Source organism: Ambystoma mexicanum, chromosome 2p (genome assembly GCF_040938575.1).
Source record: "Ambystoma mexicanum isolate Mex_15411 chromosome 2p, UKY_AmexF1_1, whole genome shotgun sequence".
NCBI classification, from domain to species: Eukaryota; Metazoa; Chordata; class Amphibia; order Caudata; family Ambystomatidae; genus Ambystoma; species Ambystoma mexicanum.
In genome coordinates, this window is record NC_090923.1 from 653,203,758 (window position 1) to 653,219,224 (window position 15,467).

The following is a 15,467-nucleotide window of genomic DNA, read 5'->3' on the forward strand; positions in this document are numbered from 1 at the left end:
AAAATTCTGCCTCCCCGGCCGCCTCCACTTGGGCCACTGCCTCAACCACCAGGGGTTCTGGTTCATCAGATCCAAGCAGCCCCAACTCCACCCTCCTCCCCCAGCCCCCCAATGCAGGCCCTGCTAACGCTGCCATCTCCATCAACTGCCACCACCCCCCACCACCTCTGCCCCGTCTCGTCCTCTGCAGGTGACGCCAATACAGGTTCCAGCCCCAAAGGACACTGATTAGTAGGGGGCAATTCAAGGTTCACAGCTTGGCAAACTGGATACTCAACCCCAGTCGCAAACACATTGGCGACATTGATGAGGACGATGAAACTTCAGCCATAGTGAAGGCTTTTCATGACTGGCTTCAAGGCCTGGCAGAGTTTCTAAGGGTTCTGCAATTGGAACTGGCGCTCTAGGATCCAGGGGGTTCTAGCAGAGGTGTTGGCCCTCAGATCAGCTTGCTGATCAGGCATCCCTCTCCAGCAGGATGTCCTTACCCTGACAAAGAATTTCTGGGAAAAGCTGGATGTCAATTCCCAACTTAATAAAAGGCTGGCTGGCTGCTTCAGGCAGCTGGAGAGCGATCAGGTGCTGCTCATGGCTCATCCTCAGCTGCACACCTTGGTGGTGGCAGCTTCCGTTTATTCTAAGCCATCCGCAACCAGCAACCAGCTGTTTGCCTGAAGAGGACAAGCTGCTTGAGGCCTTCGGTGTATAACTCGGGGCTTGATCTGAGGTAGGCCAAACGTTGACGGTCTGCTTGCCGCGGCTATTTAAAAGCTGTGTAGGGAGATTGTCCAGAGGTAAGTCTGCGAGGAAAATGCCAAACCAGCGGCATTTAAGGCGGGTTTGGCTGAGGCGAGGACTGTCGCACAGGACCTACTGGAGTCCATGGTCTCCCACATAGAAACTGCCAGTAGTGGGTTGAAATGTAGGCAACCAGGTTCTCTTCCGATGTCCAGGTTCGAATCCTCGACCTTCTCTTTGAGGGTTCAGAGGTGTTCCACTCGTCCACAGACAAGCTAACAAACAAAGATGTCCACACAAATGGCCAAATCGTTGGCTGTTCTGACCAAACTGGGCCAAAGCCTTTCTCTCAGGAACAGGGTAGGTCTGACCACAAGCGAATAGCATTTGGCAGGTTCAGGGGATTCCAGGATAGGAAGGCCTGTCAACTGGACAGATTTCCCAGTTCGCACAGGAGTAAGCAGCAATGCACCACAGGTTTTTTTTTTGTCGCTCCCCTTCCTACGCACCGGCCACTGATGGCAAAAAGCAGAGGTTCAGGTCGGGGACCATAGCACACCTGTTGGGGGTTGGTTGGCTCTGTTCATAAACTGCTGGAAGTGTTTCTTCTCGATCCTCTCGGTGATATTGATGGGATTTGGCCTTCCTCTTCCCCTCTCCTCCCCTTTGTTCCACCCTGCTATTGCAGATCTGGTCTCCCACCCTGATGAGGGAGGTCTTACAACTTTGGAACATGCAGGCGGTGGGGCCAGTGCCTCCTCTGGACAGGGTCTCTGGGCATTATTCCAGAATATTTATAGTACTGAAGAACCAGACTGGCATCTTCCCGCTGCACAGGAAATGTCTGCGTTGCACGATAATGATGTACCATTTCCAATACAAGGTGCTGCCGTTTGGCCTAAACTTTGCCCCCCCCTGTGTGTTCACCAAACTTATGAAAGCGGTGGCTGACTTTCTCAGACTGGAGGAACACCATCTGTGCCCATACTTGACGATTGGCTGGTGAGAGCCCTCTTGCACCCCTCCTGAGACTAAGCATTGCCTTACGCACCTTACCTTGATTGGGTTTGGCTGAACTCCGTTTTCCCCCCAACCCCTGGGTTCATTTTGGAAATCCATGTAGCTGTAAGGGTTACTATGTGGCAGCAAGTGAACAAACTAGGGGAGCCAGCAAAAAGAGCAACATGTTTGACTTCCACAAGATTGGCCATGAGAGTCCTAAAAATCCCTGAACACCTTGGATTTGTTGTGGGGTTGTATGAGACTGGAGTATATCCCCGATAGGGGCCCACTTGTAGGAGGCCTTTTCATTTGCACTGTTTTATGTGTGTACTTTTTACCTTTTGGTTGTGCCCTCCTCCTGAGGTTTTCTTGTGTTCCTTTTGTGGGTTATATTTTGATAATTAACTTAACTGCCTCTCATGCCAAAGATTTCTTTTATAGGCTGCCCCCTCCCATCCCCGTTTTCTCCTTCCTCTTGCCTCATTTCATGGTTTTTCTGTAGCACATGCTGGTTTAGAGCCCAAAAGGCTTTTCCCACTTTTTCCGTAGCTCCAACACTTCGTTCGGAACCGTTGACTAACCGCAAGGCTAAGTTCCATGCTCTTGGCCAAAGATATCTTCCAGAAATTTAAATGTGGTCAGGAGGTTGTCCTGCAAGATTCAGACTTTTTTTTTTGTTTTCTTTTGTTTCAGAAATTGTTGATGGTAATTCCAAGATGACACTCGGCATGATATGGACAATTATCCTCCGCTTCGCTATTCAGGATATCTCAGTTGAAGGTATGGATGCAACATAGAACTATGCAACTGTTTTTTGGTCTTTGTCCCAGACTTTTATCTGTACCCCTCTGTATACCATAGACTGTTCTCTTCCCCTTGATTCACATTGTGTGCATCTATATTTTCCATCTGGCTCCTAACCTTATCAATATTTGTTTTTCTGGCATCTGCTGTCCTTGTCTTCTTTCCCTTTTTATCTGTCAAACAATTTGCCTACCTTCTGCCCATCCAATGTTGCTCCCACACTTTAACTTTACTTTTTGCCCCTCTTCCTATGTGGCTCTATTCCTCTCCTTTCCAAAAGCTACCTCCAGCTTAAACCCTTGCTTCAGCTGTCTGTATAGTCCTATTTCTTCACTTTATGCCTATAGTTGTTAGCTTAACTTGGCCCAATAATGCCCTCTGTTTTTCATCTCCCTTTCAAGTATCCTAATTGCTTGTTGTTGGGTTTCTTCAGAACCTACTCTGAGGATGTCTGAGAGGCCAACCTAATGGTGCAGCCAGTTTATACATACTTTGTAGACCAAACTGTCAAGGTAGCATAGCTAAGCAGTTAGTCTTGAACTTGGTGTGAAGTACAGTTCACAAGCAGTCTGTTTGTACCCACCTATGTGAACCTCTGTTCACAAACGCAGGCACAGGCAATCTGTAAAAGCAATGCATTACTGGTAAGTAAACTGCTATCAAACGTCTACACGCACATGCACATTTGGTAACCCCAACATAGGTGACATACCATTTTAAATTGCAACAATTAATAGGACATATATATTGTAAAATTGGTAAATTGGGATGGAAAAGGTTAATTTCACACACCTTCTTGCAGTGCTTTGGTATTAAGAGCAACACTTTAGAGGTCTATCCCTAGCTTGTTTAAAGGTAAGTCTACTACAAGCGGGTGTTCTTATCGGGCAAGTTGTTGGTAAAACTCGCTGTGAAATGTTCAGAAGGGACCTCTGGATATGGAGGGGGCTAGACTACCAGTCTCCAGGCCCCATTTGACCAGAGAGGACTCCTGACCCAGACTCCTAACGCCTTTGGGCAGTTAATGCAGCTATTTTGCATTTTAGGCCTACACGCCCAATTGAAGTAAACGGGAATAGGGGCGCTTACAGATGAAGGGCAACTTTAGCGCCAGATTCTAAACTTGCAACAATGTAGATGCTACAGGACAGGTAATCTATGGTGACACCTAGGCTCACCATAGGGGTTTGCAGTCGAAGGCTCACAGGCTTCAGGTTCCAGCTACGGTTAGGTCATGTCATGCAGATACCCAAGACTGCTGAAATTCTGTTCCAGTAGCACCAGTGGAATTTTAAGACTGAGCAGGCGGGAATGGCCATTGGTGTAACCCAGGACATGGTCAGACTTTGAGTTCCTGCAGACCCTTCCTCATGAGACGGCAGCATCGAGTTGGCGAGATCCCCACAGAGCTGTGGATGCGGGCATGTTTTTAGTGATGAGGCAGGAAGTGGCCTGTACAGAACTGCTGTCCAGGTCCAGTCTTGCATGGGGAAAATGCAGACCCGCTGATGGCTCCATTTTAAAACACTTATGGTTGCACAGGAAGACTTCAGACCGGTTGGTTCCACCACTCCAGAGGAGGCTGGCACCCATTTAAGTCTTGCCAGTAGATTTGAAGGTTAGATGTTTGAAAAGCAGGATTTGTCTTGGCCAGTGCCGGGCGCAGCATCAGTCCTCTGCTGGGTCTTTGGCAGTTCTTCAGCTACTTGCATCTCGTGGTAGCTGATCCCCACCCCCCCCCCTCACCCCTCCGCCCCATGGTTCCAGGTTTTCTCCATATATCCAGGTTTCAGGCTAGCGGCTTGCTAAACCCATCTATGGGCGTGGCCTCCAACATTCAAACAAATGGAGGCTAGCCAACCTGGGACAGCCTGCCGCGCCTCTGCCGAGAAACCAAACATAACCTGACCAAAGTGTGTATTGGCACCAGATGGTCCCTGTTAGGCAAGATTGTATGTAGTAACCCTGTGGGAGACTACACCAGCCATGTTCTCTTGGCAAGAGGATATCCAACATTTGTATAGGCCTGTACTAAACACATTGGTAGAGTGACTGAGCAACCAGGCTTATCTCAAGAGATAAGTAAGGTTGTAACATAGAGATTCACAGTGACTGGTATTCAAATTACATGTCTACTCAAGGTTTCTTGATTGTTAAATTAATACATAATTATTTTAGTTTGTTTTAAAATAAACCTTCTTTAGAGGGGAGCCGTATGCAACTCTTTAATATACTTCAACAATACACTCCTTCAGTTCAATTAAGTAAGTAGATACCCTTTTGGGATGGCACACAGATATTCCTAAACCCTGAGGTGACTTCAATAGCTGGGACACTGGACATTTAATATCACTTTTCACACTTAAATGGTAATACTGAAGTTGTGGCAAAAAGGAAAAGGTTAGCGAAGGAAACAAAGGTTGACAAGTTTCTAAAACTGGTAAGCACTTTTCAATCCTCCAATGCAATGTAGGTTAACCCTTTCCCAGCTATACAAGTAAGGTATGTATGACTTTTTGGAGGGACAGATTAGCACAAAGTCAGAGGGTCAGAAGAGAGTTCAGGGAGCCAGGACAGCTAATGTAAATTGAGCAAAGTCTAGGGGAGCTGAGGCACTTCTTGAAGATTAGCACAGTGTTAGAGTCAGTTGTAAAAAATAAATCCCTGTTGGGCAACAAGCTGGGTGGCTTGTGAAGGGCAAAGGTGTAAGCAACTCTGCAAAAGGCAGCAAATGCACGTCTCAGTGACAGCAAGCAAGCTACACACGAGGTAAGTAGGCTCCAGCTGGCTTCTGTTCCTGTTGTAGTTCCTAAGATCATGTTTCTCCTGCCTCTCAGTTCTGGGGACAAGAGGGAGGACGTCTTGGGATACCTGCACTACAGTTTGAAGGTCGGCGGCAGCAATGGGCACACTCCAGATCAGCACCACTTCACGGTTTCAGCTACTCGCAAATGGCACCACCACGGTTCCTGGACACCTTGTGGACTTTCATTGCTTCTGGGGTCCAGCTCTTTGTTGTGGCTCAGGCTTGGTTAGTCCAGCTTTGAGGGAGTCCGGGGTATCTTCCTGGAGCTCGGGTCCGTCTAAACGTGATGCACTCCATTCTGGTGTTCCTGTCGCCTGGCACTTGGTTCCTGCAGCAGCAGGAAGCACAGCCACCATAGAGTGGTTCTAGTCGAGTTCGTCTTGGGGCTGATTGGTTCCACCAACCCAAGGGGAGAAGTCGTCTTTGCAGGGCTTCTCTAGTCTATTAGAAATTTGGAGCTTCTGCAATGCAGCACAGCTTCACTGGGCAAACCAAAGGTCGAGGAGGATGCAGCAAGCGTCTCTTCCAAGTTCTTCAGTTCCTTCGCCCAGTGGTCGACTCTGCCTTCCTTGCAAAAGACCTTGCCGTTTATGCACTTCTCTCCCATTAAGTCGTAGCCTAGCTGTCACTCACACAGCAGGGTGGCTGTCTATTTAAGGACAGCCAGCCGGCCAATCACCTTTGGGTGCTTTCCTGTAACAAAGGAGAGTGAGCACAGGTAGTTTCGGGTACCTCCCTCGCTTCCTGCCCTGCCAGAAATGCTGGAGCCAGAGGCGGGCTTCAGCAGTGAACCCCGCCAAAGACTAAACGTACAAAGGGACCAAACCTGGTTTGGCGCGCAGAGTAAATCTCAAGAAGGACCTTTCCAGCAAGAAATGGCAAAAAAGGAAGACGAGGGCCATTTTGACAAATTTGGCACCCATGGGTGCTATACTGCAGGTGCGAAATCAGCCCGCAGTAAATACTCTCAATGGTAGGAAAAAGTAAACCAATGCCACCAGCCATTAATTGTAGAAAAGGTAACATAAAAATGTTACATGAGAAAGTAGACACTAAGTACCCCTCCAGCACTCTATGTAAGATAGTGTGTGCTGGGTCTGGGTCTACAAAGATAAAGGGTAAGTAAAGTCAATGTCACTTTACTACTCTTGGAAAGAGTAGGCTATCCAAGAGAAGGTATTTAAACCTTGGCAGAAATCCAAAGGATTTCTCTCTGGCACTGCACTGAGGGTGCTGTGTCACAATAGAAAAAGATGTCTATGGGGGTTGTCAGACTCCAAAACCAAAAGAAACGCAGGGTTTAAATCAAAATGAAATGCATGAGACAGTGGGAAAAAGCTCTCGCTACCTCCAGGATAAAGTCCTAGAGTCCAGCAGAAGAGCTGGGGGACTCCAAGGTAGAAGGGGAATTAACACAGAATTGAGAATTCTCCCTAACAGTCCCAAATATCAGTTTCTGCTAGATGCCACAGATATTGACCGGCAATTCGGAGATGTATTGCTGTGAGTGTGTGCCCTTATTGGACAATTTCTTTTATTGTTGACCTGAGCAGTAAGATGCCTAACAGAAGAGGAGACAAAGCACCTGTTTTGTACCACTAGCAACAGCCGTTTGGAGTACATAGTACTCAAAAAAGTGTTATGGGAAAAAATAAAGGTGCCTTGCTGTGTACCAGGAAAAAGATGAAAAACTGTTCATTGCCACCCGCTTCTTCAGTAAAATCACAAAAGTAATTAGGATGTTAATTAAAGAAACAGGGGACAGTTTTCCTGTAGCACTCCACTGAAAGCGCCCTCTGCAGAACTGTGAAAATAAAGTTAAATAACAAAGGGACCCTCATTCCATGCACTAGTGGCCTTTGAGATTGGCCAGTGCACCTCAAACGAAATAAGACGCAGGCAAGTTATGCAGAAGGGCTTTACTCCCAAGAATCTGTCGGAATCTGGGCCTCTGAGTAAAGTAGCAAAAAGAAAATTTCCTAGCCACACTTTCTGGTGCCACTTTACACCTGTCCCTTATTTCTCCAACATCCTGCTGTCACTGTTCTCCCTTTTTCTTCTCCCCATCTCGAAAGTAGTGTACTGGTTTGTCCTATTTCCCCTCTTTCCGGAATAGGCTGAACCATAAAAAGCTTCTCAAAGAACTTTCACTTTCAAAATGTACAATGGCGACCTATAGGTGAGCAGCAATCTGCAGGCATGTCCAGTTCAGCTTCAACCATGCATCACGAATAATCTCTACGCAATTCCTTTTTTTTCCCTAATTATTGGTTGGGCGAGCAAGAACGTGTCTTGTCAATCCCGTCCCTTTTTTTTTAAAACGTTTTGTTTTTAAAAAGAAAAGGGTAGTGCCTTCTTTGTGTTAATTTCCTAGAAGTGGTGATATTCTTGATTCCACTTGGTGATCTCTGACTTAATGTGCATGCTGCTGACAACTGGGTTCTACAGTTCCATTACAGTCAAACAAGTTTATTCGGATTCAAAAAATCCATCAAACACAAAAAACATCAAACAAGGGCAATACTAAACAATCCAAAACATGATAACAAAATGCACCCCATCAAGTCACTGAGGGAAAAAGAAAGAAAGTAAACCTGAAAGCCCCATTATCTTCAAGATGACCCCCACTGCAGGGGCCTGTCCCCCAAGGGGCCTAACCGATCACATCCCAAAGGGGGGTGAGGTTAGCGCCAGACAGTGGAGAGGGCCTCATAGTTCACCTCGTAGGGCATTCAAAGTCGAAGTGGAAATGTGTGCTAATTCGAATCCCACTCCTTGGTGACCACATGGACCACCCCACATTTTCCCAGGACCCCCTTTACCACTCTCCAATTCCAAAATGCCAGTTCCACAATGTCACCGACTGATCTCCCAGTCTTGGCATTCTGCGACATCCCGCCAAGGTTTCCCTGGACACAAAAGAACATCCCCCTTACGGACCGTAACCAATGTAGGCTTTTATTTAGGAGGGCGTCCCTTGATTCCTTCCTATCCTTTGCCAGTCTGGGTATGCCGTGAAGGTACATGATAACATGTACGGTCAGACCTTGGGCAGAGGATGGGGACGATCTCTCTACACATGTGCCGTAGGCTCTCTTCTCGCCAGGACTAAGGCATTTTAAGTCCGTTTTGCTTGGTACAGTAACCACCAGAGATGTAGGCATTGCCTTAGATTTGGGCACCCCATTGGGCACTCTGGACTCGACACCCCCCTGTACTGGGGTTTTTACCTTGACTGCTTGTATGTTCCCAGACATTACATTCAGTAAGTGGTTTGCAGTACCTGACCCAGTTGTAATCTGTTTCCTGCTGTCCTCCTTCCTGGCGTGTTCCTGTAAATTTTGTTTTCGAGTTAAGCTGAGGTCTTGGAAAATGGGTTAGGAAGAAATTCCCCAAGTAGAAAAGTCCTACCACCAAAAGTCTGAGAGAGATAGATATATATACATATATATTTCGAAGGGAGTGTGTCCTCCGACGTATTCCTCATCTTAGATATCTCCTTCCAGCTCTGCTGGCCTCGGAAAATTTTTTCTCTAGAGGGCGCTGCGCTTCGACGTCCTCCGAGTCGATGTCCCTCGACAGCCGCCGTGTCGACGTCATCCTGCCTATAAAGGCCGCGCGCAGCGTCCGTTGCCCAGTTCCGTTTTTCCGCGCTTACTCAGTGCCTCGGAATACCGTTGCTCAGTTCTTAGTCAGATTAATCCAATTTACCTCGAGTCATTCGATCCGTACTCGATGGCTTCCTCGTCGGAACCGACAACTCCTCGATCCGGCTTCAAGAAATGTCGAGATTGTGGGAAAAAGATGTCGTTGACTGACCCCTCACAGAGTTTGTCTGTGGTGTTTGGGAGCTGAACACCATTGTTCGGAATGCGAGGACTGTATGTCCATGACAGCTAAGGCCCTGAAGGAGCGTAGGGGGAAGCTGGAGAAAGGTAAGACTTTTAAAGCTTCTTCTTCGTCGACGAAGTCGAGACATTCGTCTCCTCGTCACCATTCGCGCTCCAGGTCTCGGAGTGGGTCTCATCACTCCTCGAGATCGAAGCACTCGAAGAGGAGACGCTGAAGATCCCCTTCTCCGTATTCCTCTTCCTCTGTTTCGCCAAAAAGAATCCCTTGCCCCACAAAACATAGTTCCCGGGCTGAATGGGAGGAATTCCGCAAAAATATGACGAGCGTCTTCGAGAAAGCGGCCTCGACCCCCTCGAAGACTGCCGAGAGCGATGCTCTGGCCGAAAGAACCGAAGGTCAAAAACGCCGCGAGTCGCAGTACCCGGCGAAGGAAACCTCTCGAGCGCGTCTCGAACCCTCGAGTAGGACTATGACCTCCAAACCTTCCTCGAAGGTTCCGTCGACGAGGGTTCCGTCGATGTCTTTGACGCCGTTGTCGAAGGGACCTTCGACACACGGGTCTGTCGACTCGACGCCAGCTTCGACACCGGCGTCGACGCCAAGAAAAGTCACGGTTACGACACACCCAGTGACTATCCCCAGGTCCTCGACGTCGATGGCTTCGAGATTGTCGAGTAGAATTCCAATTCTGTCGAGGTCTTCGAGGCCTCCGCCTTTGTTTTCGACGCCACGCTCGAAGCCTTCGGCGTCGACGACATCGACGTTTTCGAGGCCGATAATGACAAGTTCGCCACCCTCTGCCTTGGAAATGGGATTTACTCCCTTTATGAGTTCAGAACAATTGAGAACTATGTCCTCAATTTTGGAAGAGGGTGAATTGTCTGAACAGGAAGACACATTTGAGTTGCAGGGACCTGTAACCCCAATTAGAGAGGAATTTTCCTCTGAAGAGCGCAGGTTAAGGGATCTTCATAATTCCTTACATGAGGCAAGTGGGTTAGACACTTCCCCTGAGGTGGAGTTTGCTAAGCCAGACCCGGGGGAGCATGCTGAAACCCCCTATAGAGCCTTAATGGCCAGGATCACAGAGTTCATGGGGTGGTCTGCACCTTCACAATCTTTCCAACAAGATGACCTCACGGATATTCTTGACAAAGGCCCACAGGAGGATCCTGTGGTGCCTTTTCATAAAGCTCTTCAGAGAAAGATCATGACAAACTGGGAAACCCCAGATGTAGTACCAGCAGTAAATAAAAAACTGTCTACAAAGTACAGGGTGTCTTCTACAGACCCAGAGTTTTTGTCTAAACACCCATCCCCAGAAAGTCTGGTGGTACAGGCAGCATCCTCTACCGATGTCAAGACGGCTTATCCTACCGTCCCACAGGACAGGGACGATAAAAAATATGATGCTATGGCAAAGAAAGTCTTTTCAGCATGTAGCATGGCGTTAAAATCTGTTAATGCTACTTGCACCCTTGCTAGGTTCAGCCATACACTTTGGGAGTGTGCTTCTACATCGGCTGACTGCATCCCGGAGGGAGAAGAAAGGGATGCGTTCCTGAATATTATACAGGACGGTAAAGACGCTATGTGCGAATCCCTCCAGACGGGCATTGATTCGGCTGACAGTATCAGCAGAGCAATGGCGGCAAGTACATCAACCAGGAGATTCGCTTGGTTGAGAAGTCTGGTTTTGCCCCAGATGTGCAAGCCAGGCTCTTGAACATGCCATTCAATGGCTCTTCTTTGTTCGGGAAAAAGGCGGATGACAGTTTAGAGAAACTGCAAACTTCAAAAGCAGCAGCAAAATCCCTAGGAGCTGCAATCTGTCAGACTCCTTTTCGTCCCACAGGAACCTCTGCGAGGGGCAAGTCCTTTCGCTTCTACTCCGCTTTCGGAAGAGGTAGAGGACGACCGGCTCAAAGGGGACAAAGAAGAACTACCCGAGGTGGACGGGGTAGATATTCAAAAGCCGCAGCAACAGCAGGTACCTCTTTACCATCGGCATCTGCATCAGCCGCCCCAAAACCACTCTGAGGACTTCCCTCACAGGACACCTGTAGGAGGCAGGTTGACTCAACATCTGGCGGTATGGCAGGCTATCACGTCAGATGCTTGGGCATTGGAAACAGTTGCCCAAGGTTACTGCCTGCCTTTCCTACGTATACCTCAGAATCAGCTCTCAGAAAGCTCCAGATCCGCTCCTCTTGCAGGAAATTTGGGACCTGCTAGAGAAAGGTGCCATAGAACCGGTACCTGTAGCGGAGAGGAACAAGGGCTGGTACTCCCCTTACTTTCTCATTCCAAAGAAAGACGGAGGACTGAGACCCATCTTGGACTTGCCTCAGAAACAAATTCCTCAGAAAAGACAAATTCAAGATGGTCACTCTTTCTCAGATCCTCCAGGCCCTTCAGTTCCAGGACTGGTTGGTATCTCTGGACCTTCAGGACGCTTATTTCCATGTGCCTATCCATCTCAAACACAGGAAATACCTGAGGTTCGCAATTGGCAACTCACTATCAATTTCGAGTGCTGCCATTTGGGCTGACCTCCGCCCCGAGGGTCTTCACCAAGTTAATGTCGGTAGTGGCTGCAGGTCTAAGGAGGGAAGGGATTCACGTCTACCCCTACCTGGACGATTGGTTGATCAGGGCTGTTTCTCCGGAACAAGCTCAGATCCAGCTAAATCACGTGTGCCACTTCCTTCAGACTGGGCTTCTCCCTCAATTTAAAGAAGTCACAAATGATACCATCACAGAGACTCCAGTTCATAGGAGCGATCCTGGACACTTCCCTGGGAAAAGCCTCGCCACCAGAGGTGAGGGCTCAAGATATTCTACAGATGGTTACCAAGTTCCAACATGCCCAACGTCTCCCAGCCTTCGACTTTTTGAGGTTGCTAGGCCTCATGGCATCCTGCATTTTCCTAGTGCCAGAGGCTCGCTGAGAATGAGATCCCTCCAGTGGGCACTGAGGACTCAGTGGTCACAATTCTCAGGGAGAATGACAGATCTTCTTCAGGTTCCCGGCAGGGTGGCTCGAGACCTTCAGTGGTGGGCCTGTCAGGAGAACATTCTGAAAGGAGAACAGTTTTGGCAACCCTGGCCGGAGATAACAGTAGTCACGGATGCCTCACTCACGGGGTGGGGAGCCCACGCCAACGACTGACCATCAGCGGTCGTTGGTCTCCATCGGAATCCAGACTACATATCAACCTGTTAGAGCTGAGAGCCATCAGACTTGCGCTGAAGGCGTTCCTGCCAGCTGTACAAGGGAAGAACTTCCTGATAATGACGGACAACACGGTGGCCATGCATTACCTCAACAAAAGAGGAGGCGTAGGATCACTACCCCTTTGCAGAGAGGCGATGCAGCTCTGGTTTTGGGCAATCCAAGAAGGAATCTCTCTATCGGCAGTTCACCTAGCCGGAGAGAAGAACTTGACAGCGGACGCTCTGAGCAGGCAGAACAGTCTCCCACGAGTGGGAGCTAGCTCAGGAAGTCCTTCAAGAGATCTTCGCCCTTTGGGGAACCCCTCAGGTAGATCTGTTCGCCACCAGCCTAAACAGGAAATGCGACCTGTTCTGCTCAAGGGAATTTCCCCCGAGAGGAGCTCTGGGAGACGCGTTCATAGTAGACTGGGAGTTTCCGCTTCTGTACGCGTTCCCACCGGTCCCTGTCATTCCTCAAATGATCAGGAAGTTGAGAAGATTCCGGAGAACCATGATCCTAATTGCCCCGGATTGGGCCAGGAGAACGTGGTACCCGGACCTTCTAGACTTGTCCATCTGCCCTCCAATTCGACTTCCACTCAGAGAGAACCTACTCTCTCAGATGGGAGGTCAGGTTCTCCATCCAGACATCAAAACCCTCAACCTTCACGCTTGGCTTCTGAAAGGCTGAGGTACAAGGATTGGGACCTCCCTGATGATGTTATGGAGGTGTTGCTTTCGGCAAGGAGGCCAGCAACAAAGTCTTTATACCGCTGCCGTTGGAACAGATTTTGCAGCTGGTGTAGAGAACAGAATATCGACCCTTTTTCATGTGGTACACCAATGGTTTTGTCCTTCCTACTACATTTGGCAAATTCAGGCCTTCAAGTTGGCACCATTAAGGGCTATCTCGCAGCGCTATCCATCTTTAAGCGTACTGCGGAAGAACCATCCTATTTCAAATTACCCTTGGTAATACAGTTTCTAAAGGGGTTAACCAATGTTTATCCCCCAAGACCATTCCAAATTCCCCTATGGGATTTAAACTTAGTACTAACTTTCCTGATGGGTACACCTTTCGAACCTCTCCATTCTTGTTCGTTAAGATTCCTTACCCTTAAAACTGTTTTATTAATAGCACTTATATCTGCTAGAAGGGTGAGCGAATTACAAGCTCTTTCTTGTAAACCCCCTCACACAATATTTCACAAAGACAAAGTTGTCCTGCAAGTGAAGCCTAATTTCCTCCCAAAGGTGGTTTCTGAATTCCATATCACTCAGAAGATCACCCTACCATCTTTCTATCCTCCTCCTCACCCGGGGAAAGAGGAAGAGAGGTTACACAGGCTAGACCCTAGGAGGGCTTTAAGTTTTTACATCAGTAGACTAGCCAGGATAAGACAGGCAGACCAGCTGTTTGTAGGTTACGCAGGTCACAAGCTGGGGTTACCAATAACTAAGCAGACCATTTCCAGATGGATCATTCTAGCCATTCTGGAATGTTATAAACTGGCAGGGAAAGAGCCCCCTCAAAACCTTAGGGCTCATTCGACCAGAGGTATTGCAGCTTCATCGGCCCTCAAGAGGCGTGCCGGTTAAAGACATATGTGCGGCCGCTACATGGTCGTCTGTCCATACCTTTACACGTTTTTACAATTTGGATTCCTCCTCCAGTCAAGAGACTAGGTTTGGAAGGGCTGTACTGCATTCTATTCATCAATAGAAGACAGCGTGAAGTCAGTACTCCCTCCTCCGATAATAGAATACTGCTATGGGAGCCTATCTAAGATGAGGAATACGTCGGAGGACACAATCCCTTCGAAGAACAAGTTACTTCTTACCTTGTAACGTTCTTTCGACGGGATGTTCCTCCGACGTATTCCTCATCGACCCTCCCATCCATCCCCGCAGTTCTACTTCCCTTGTTGTTGCAGCTTACGCTCCTTCAGGGTGATTAGTTAGTCCAGAAAGTATTATTGTGGGCTACAAAACGGAACTGAGCAACGGACGCTGCGCGCCTGCCTTTATAGGCAGGATGACGTCGACGTCGATACGGCGGCTGTCGAGGGACATCGACTCGGAGGACGTCGACGCGCAGCGCCCTCTAGAGAAAAATTTTTCCGAGGCCAGCAGAGCTGGAAGGAGATATCTAAGATGAGGAATACGTCGGAGGAACATCCCGTCGAAAGAACGTTACAAGGTAAGAAGTAACTTGTTCATCTAGTTTGGTGCGTGTGTTGGACATTGTGAGGAGACCTACTTGCCTCTAAATCTGAGGGATTTGGGGGCGAGTGCAGTCGCTTCAAAACTACAAAAGTTAGCAGTGGCAAGGTGTAGCTGCCTAAATAAAGGGACCTGCCATCACCCGTCCCTGTGTAGAGGACTCTGGGTTATGGATCTTTGAGTTCCTGTCAAAGGTTAATCATTGAGCGGCAAGAGAGATGGCCTTTGGTACCGGATGAACCTTTCACATCTATCAATTAAGTCTACATTTTTTTTAAACTCCATTGTGTGTAATCAACAGGATTCTCTGTGTAGTGTTTGGCTCATCACAGTAAATCCCCTAAGAATGTAGTTTACCTCCCTCTGGAGCTTTGTTACTGTGAATTCAGTACCACGGATACCTAGGTTGGATAATTTGGTGCAGAAACACCTAAAACCAGAAAAACTCTTGACCGGATTTTAGTCCTCCTAAATATAAGGAGGGAGGCAGAACATCTAAACATTCCGCACCCATCGGCACCTGGTTCTGCCCAAAGGTGAGCTGTCCTCTTACAAACATGTTGAAGGCAAAAGAGCTAAATACAAACGTATTGCTTCTCTCTTGGTGACTTCGGAGTAGTCTAAAGAGACCAATCATGTTTCTAATACTGAGGGTAGAATATTCTTTTAATACTTGTTTTTTTTTATAGTACTATTTAAATAATTGTTTGCTCGAATAAGAGATTAGAATTCTCCTATCCCACAGTCTCTAGTGGAATCTTATCCCTGCACTCCTTGGGCTCTCTGCTCCTATTATTTTGACAAATGTACAAGTTTGTAATGTGTA

The 15,467-nt window shown here is 48.0% G+C and overlaps 1 protein-coding gene across 4 annotated transcripts in view; it reads left to right on the forward strand.

The window, feature by feature from the left end:
- ACTN4 (actinin alpha 4) overlaps positions 1–15,467 on the forward strand; it is an 896,467-nt gene that overhangs the window by 300,042 nt on the left and 580,958 nt on the right. For all 4 annotated transcript variants that reach the window (XM_069644198.1, XM_069644197.1, XM_069644200.1 and 1 more), the window contains exon 4: positions 2,434–2,520. In XM_069644198.1, coding sequence (XP_069500299.1) covers positions 2,434–2,520 — 87 coding nt within the window. The remainder of the gene's footprint in view (positions 1–2,433; positions 2,521–15,467) is intronic.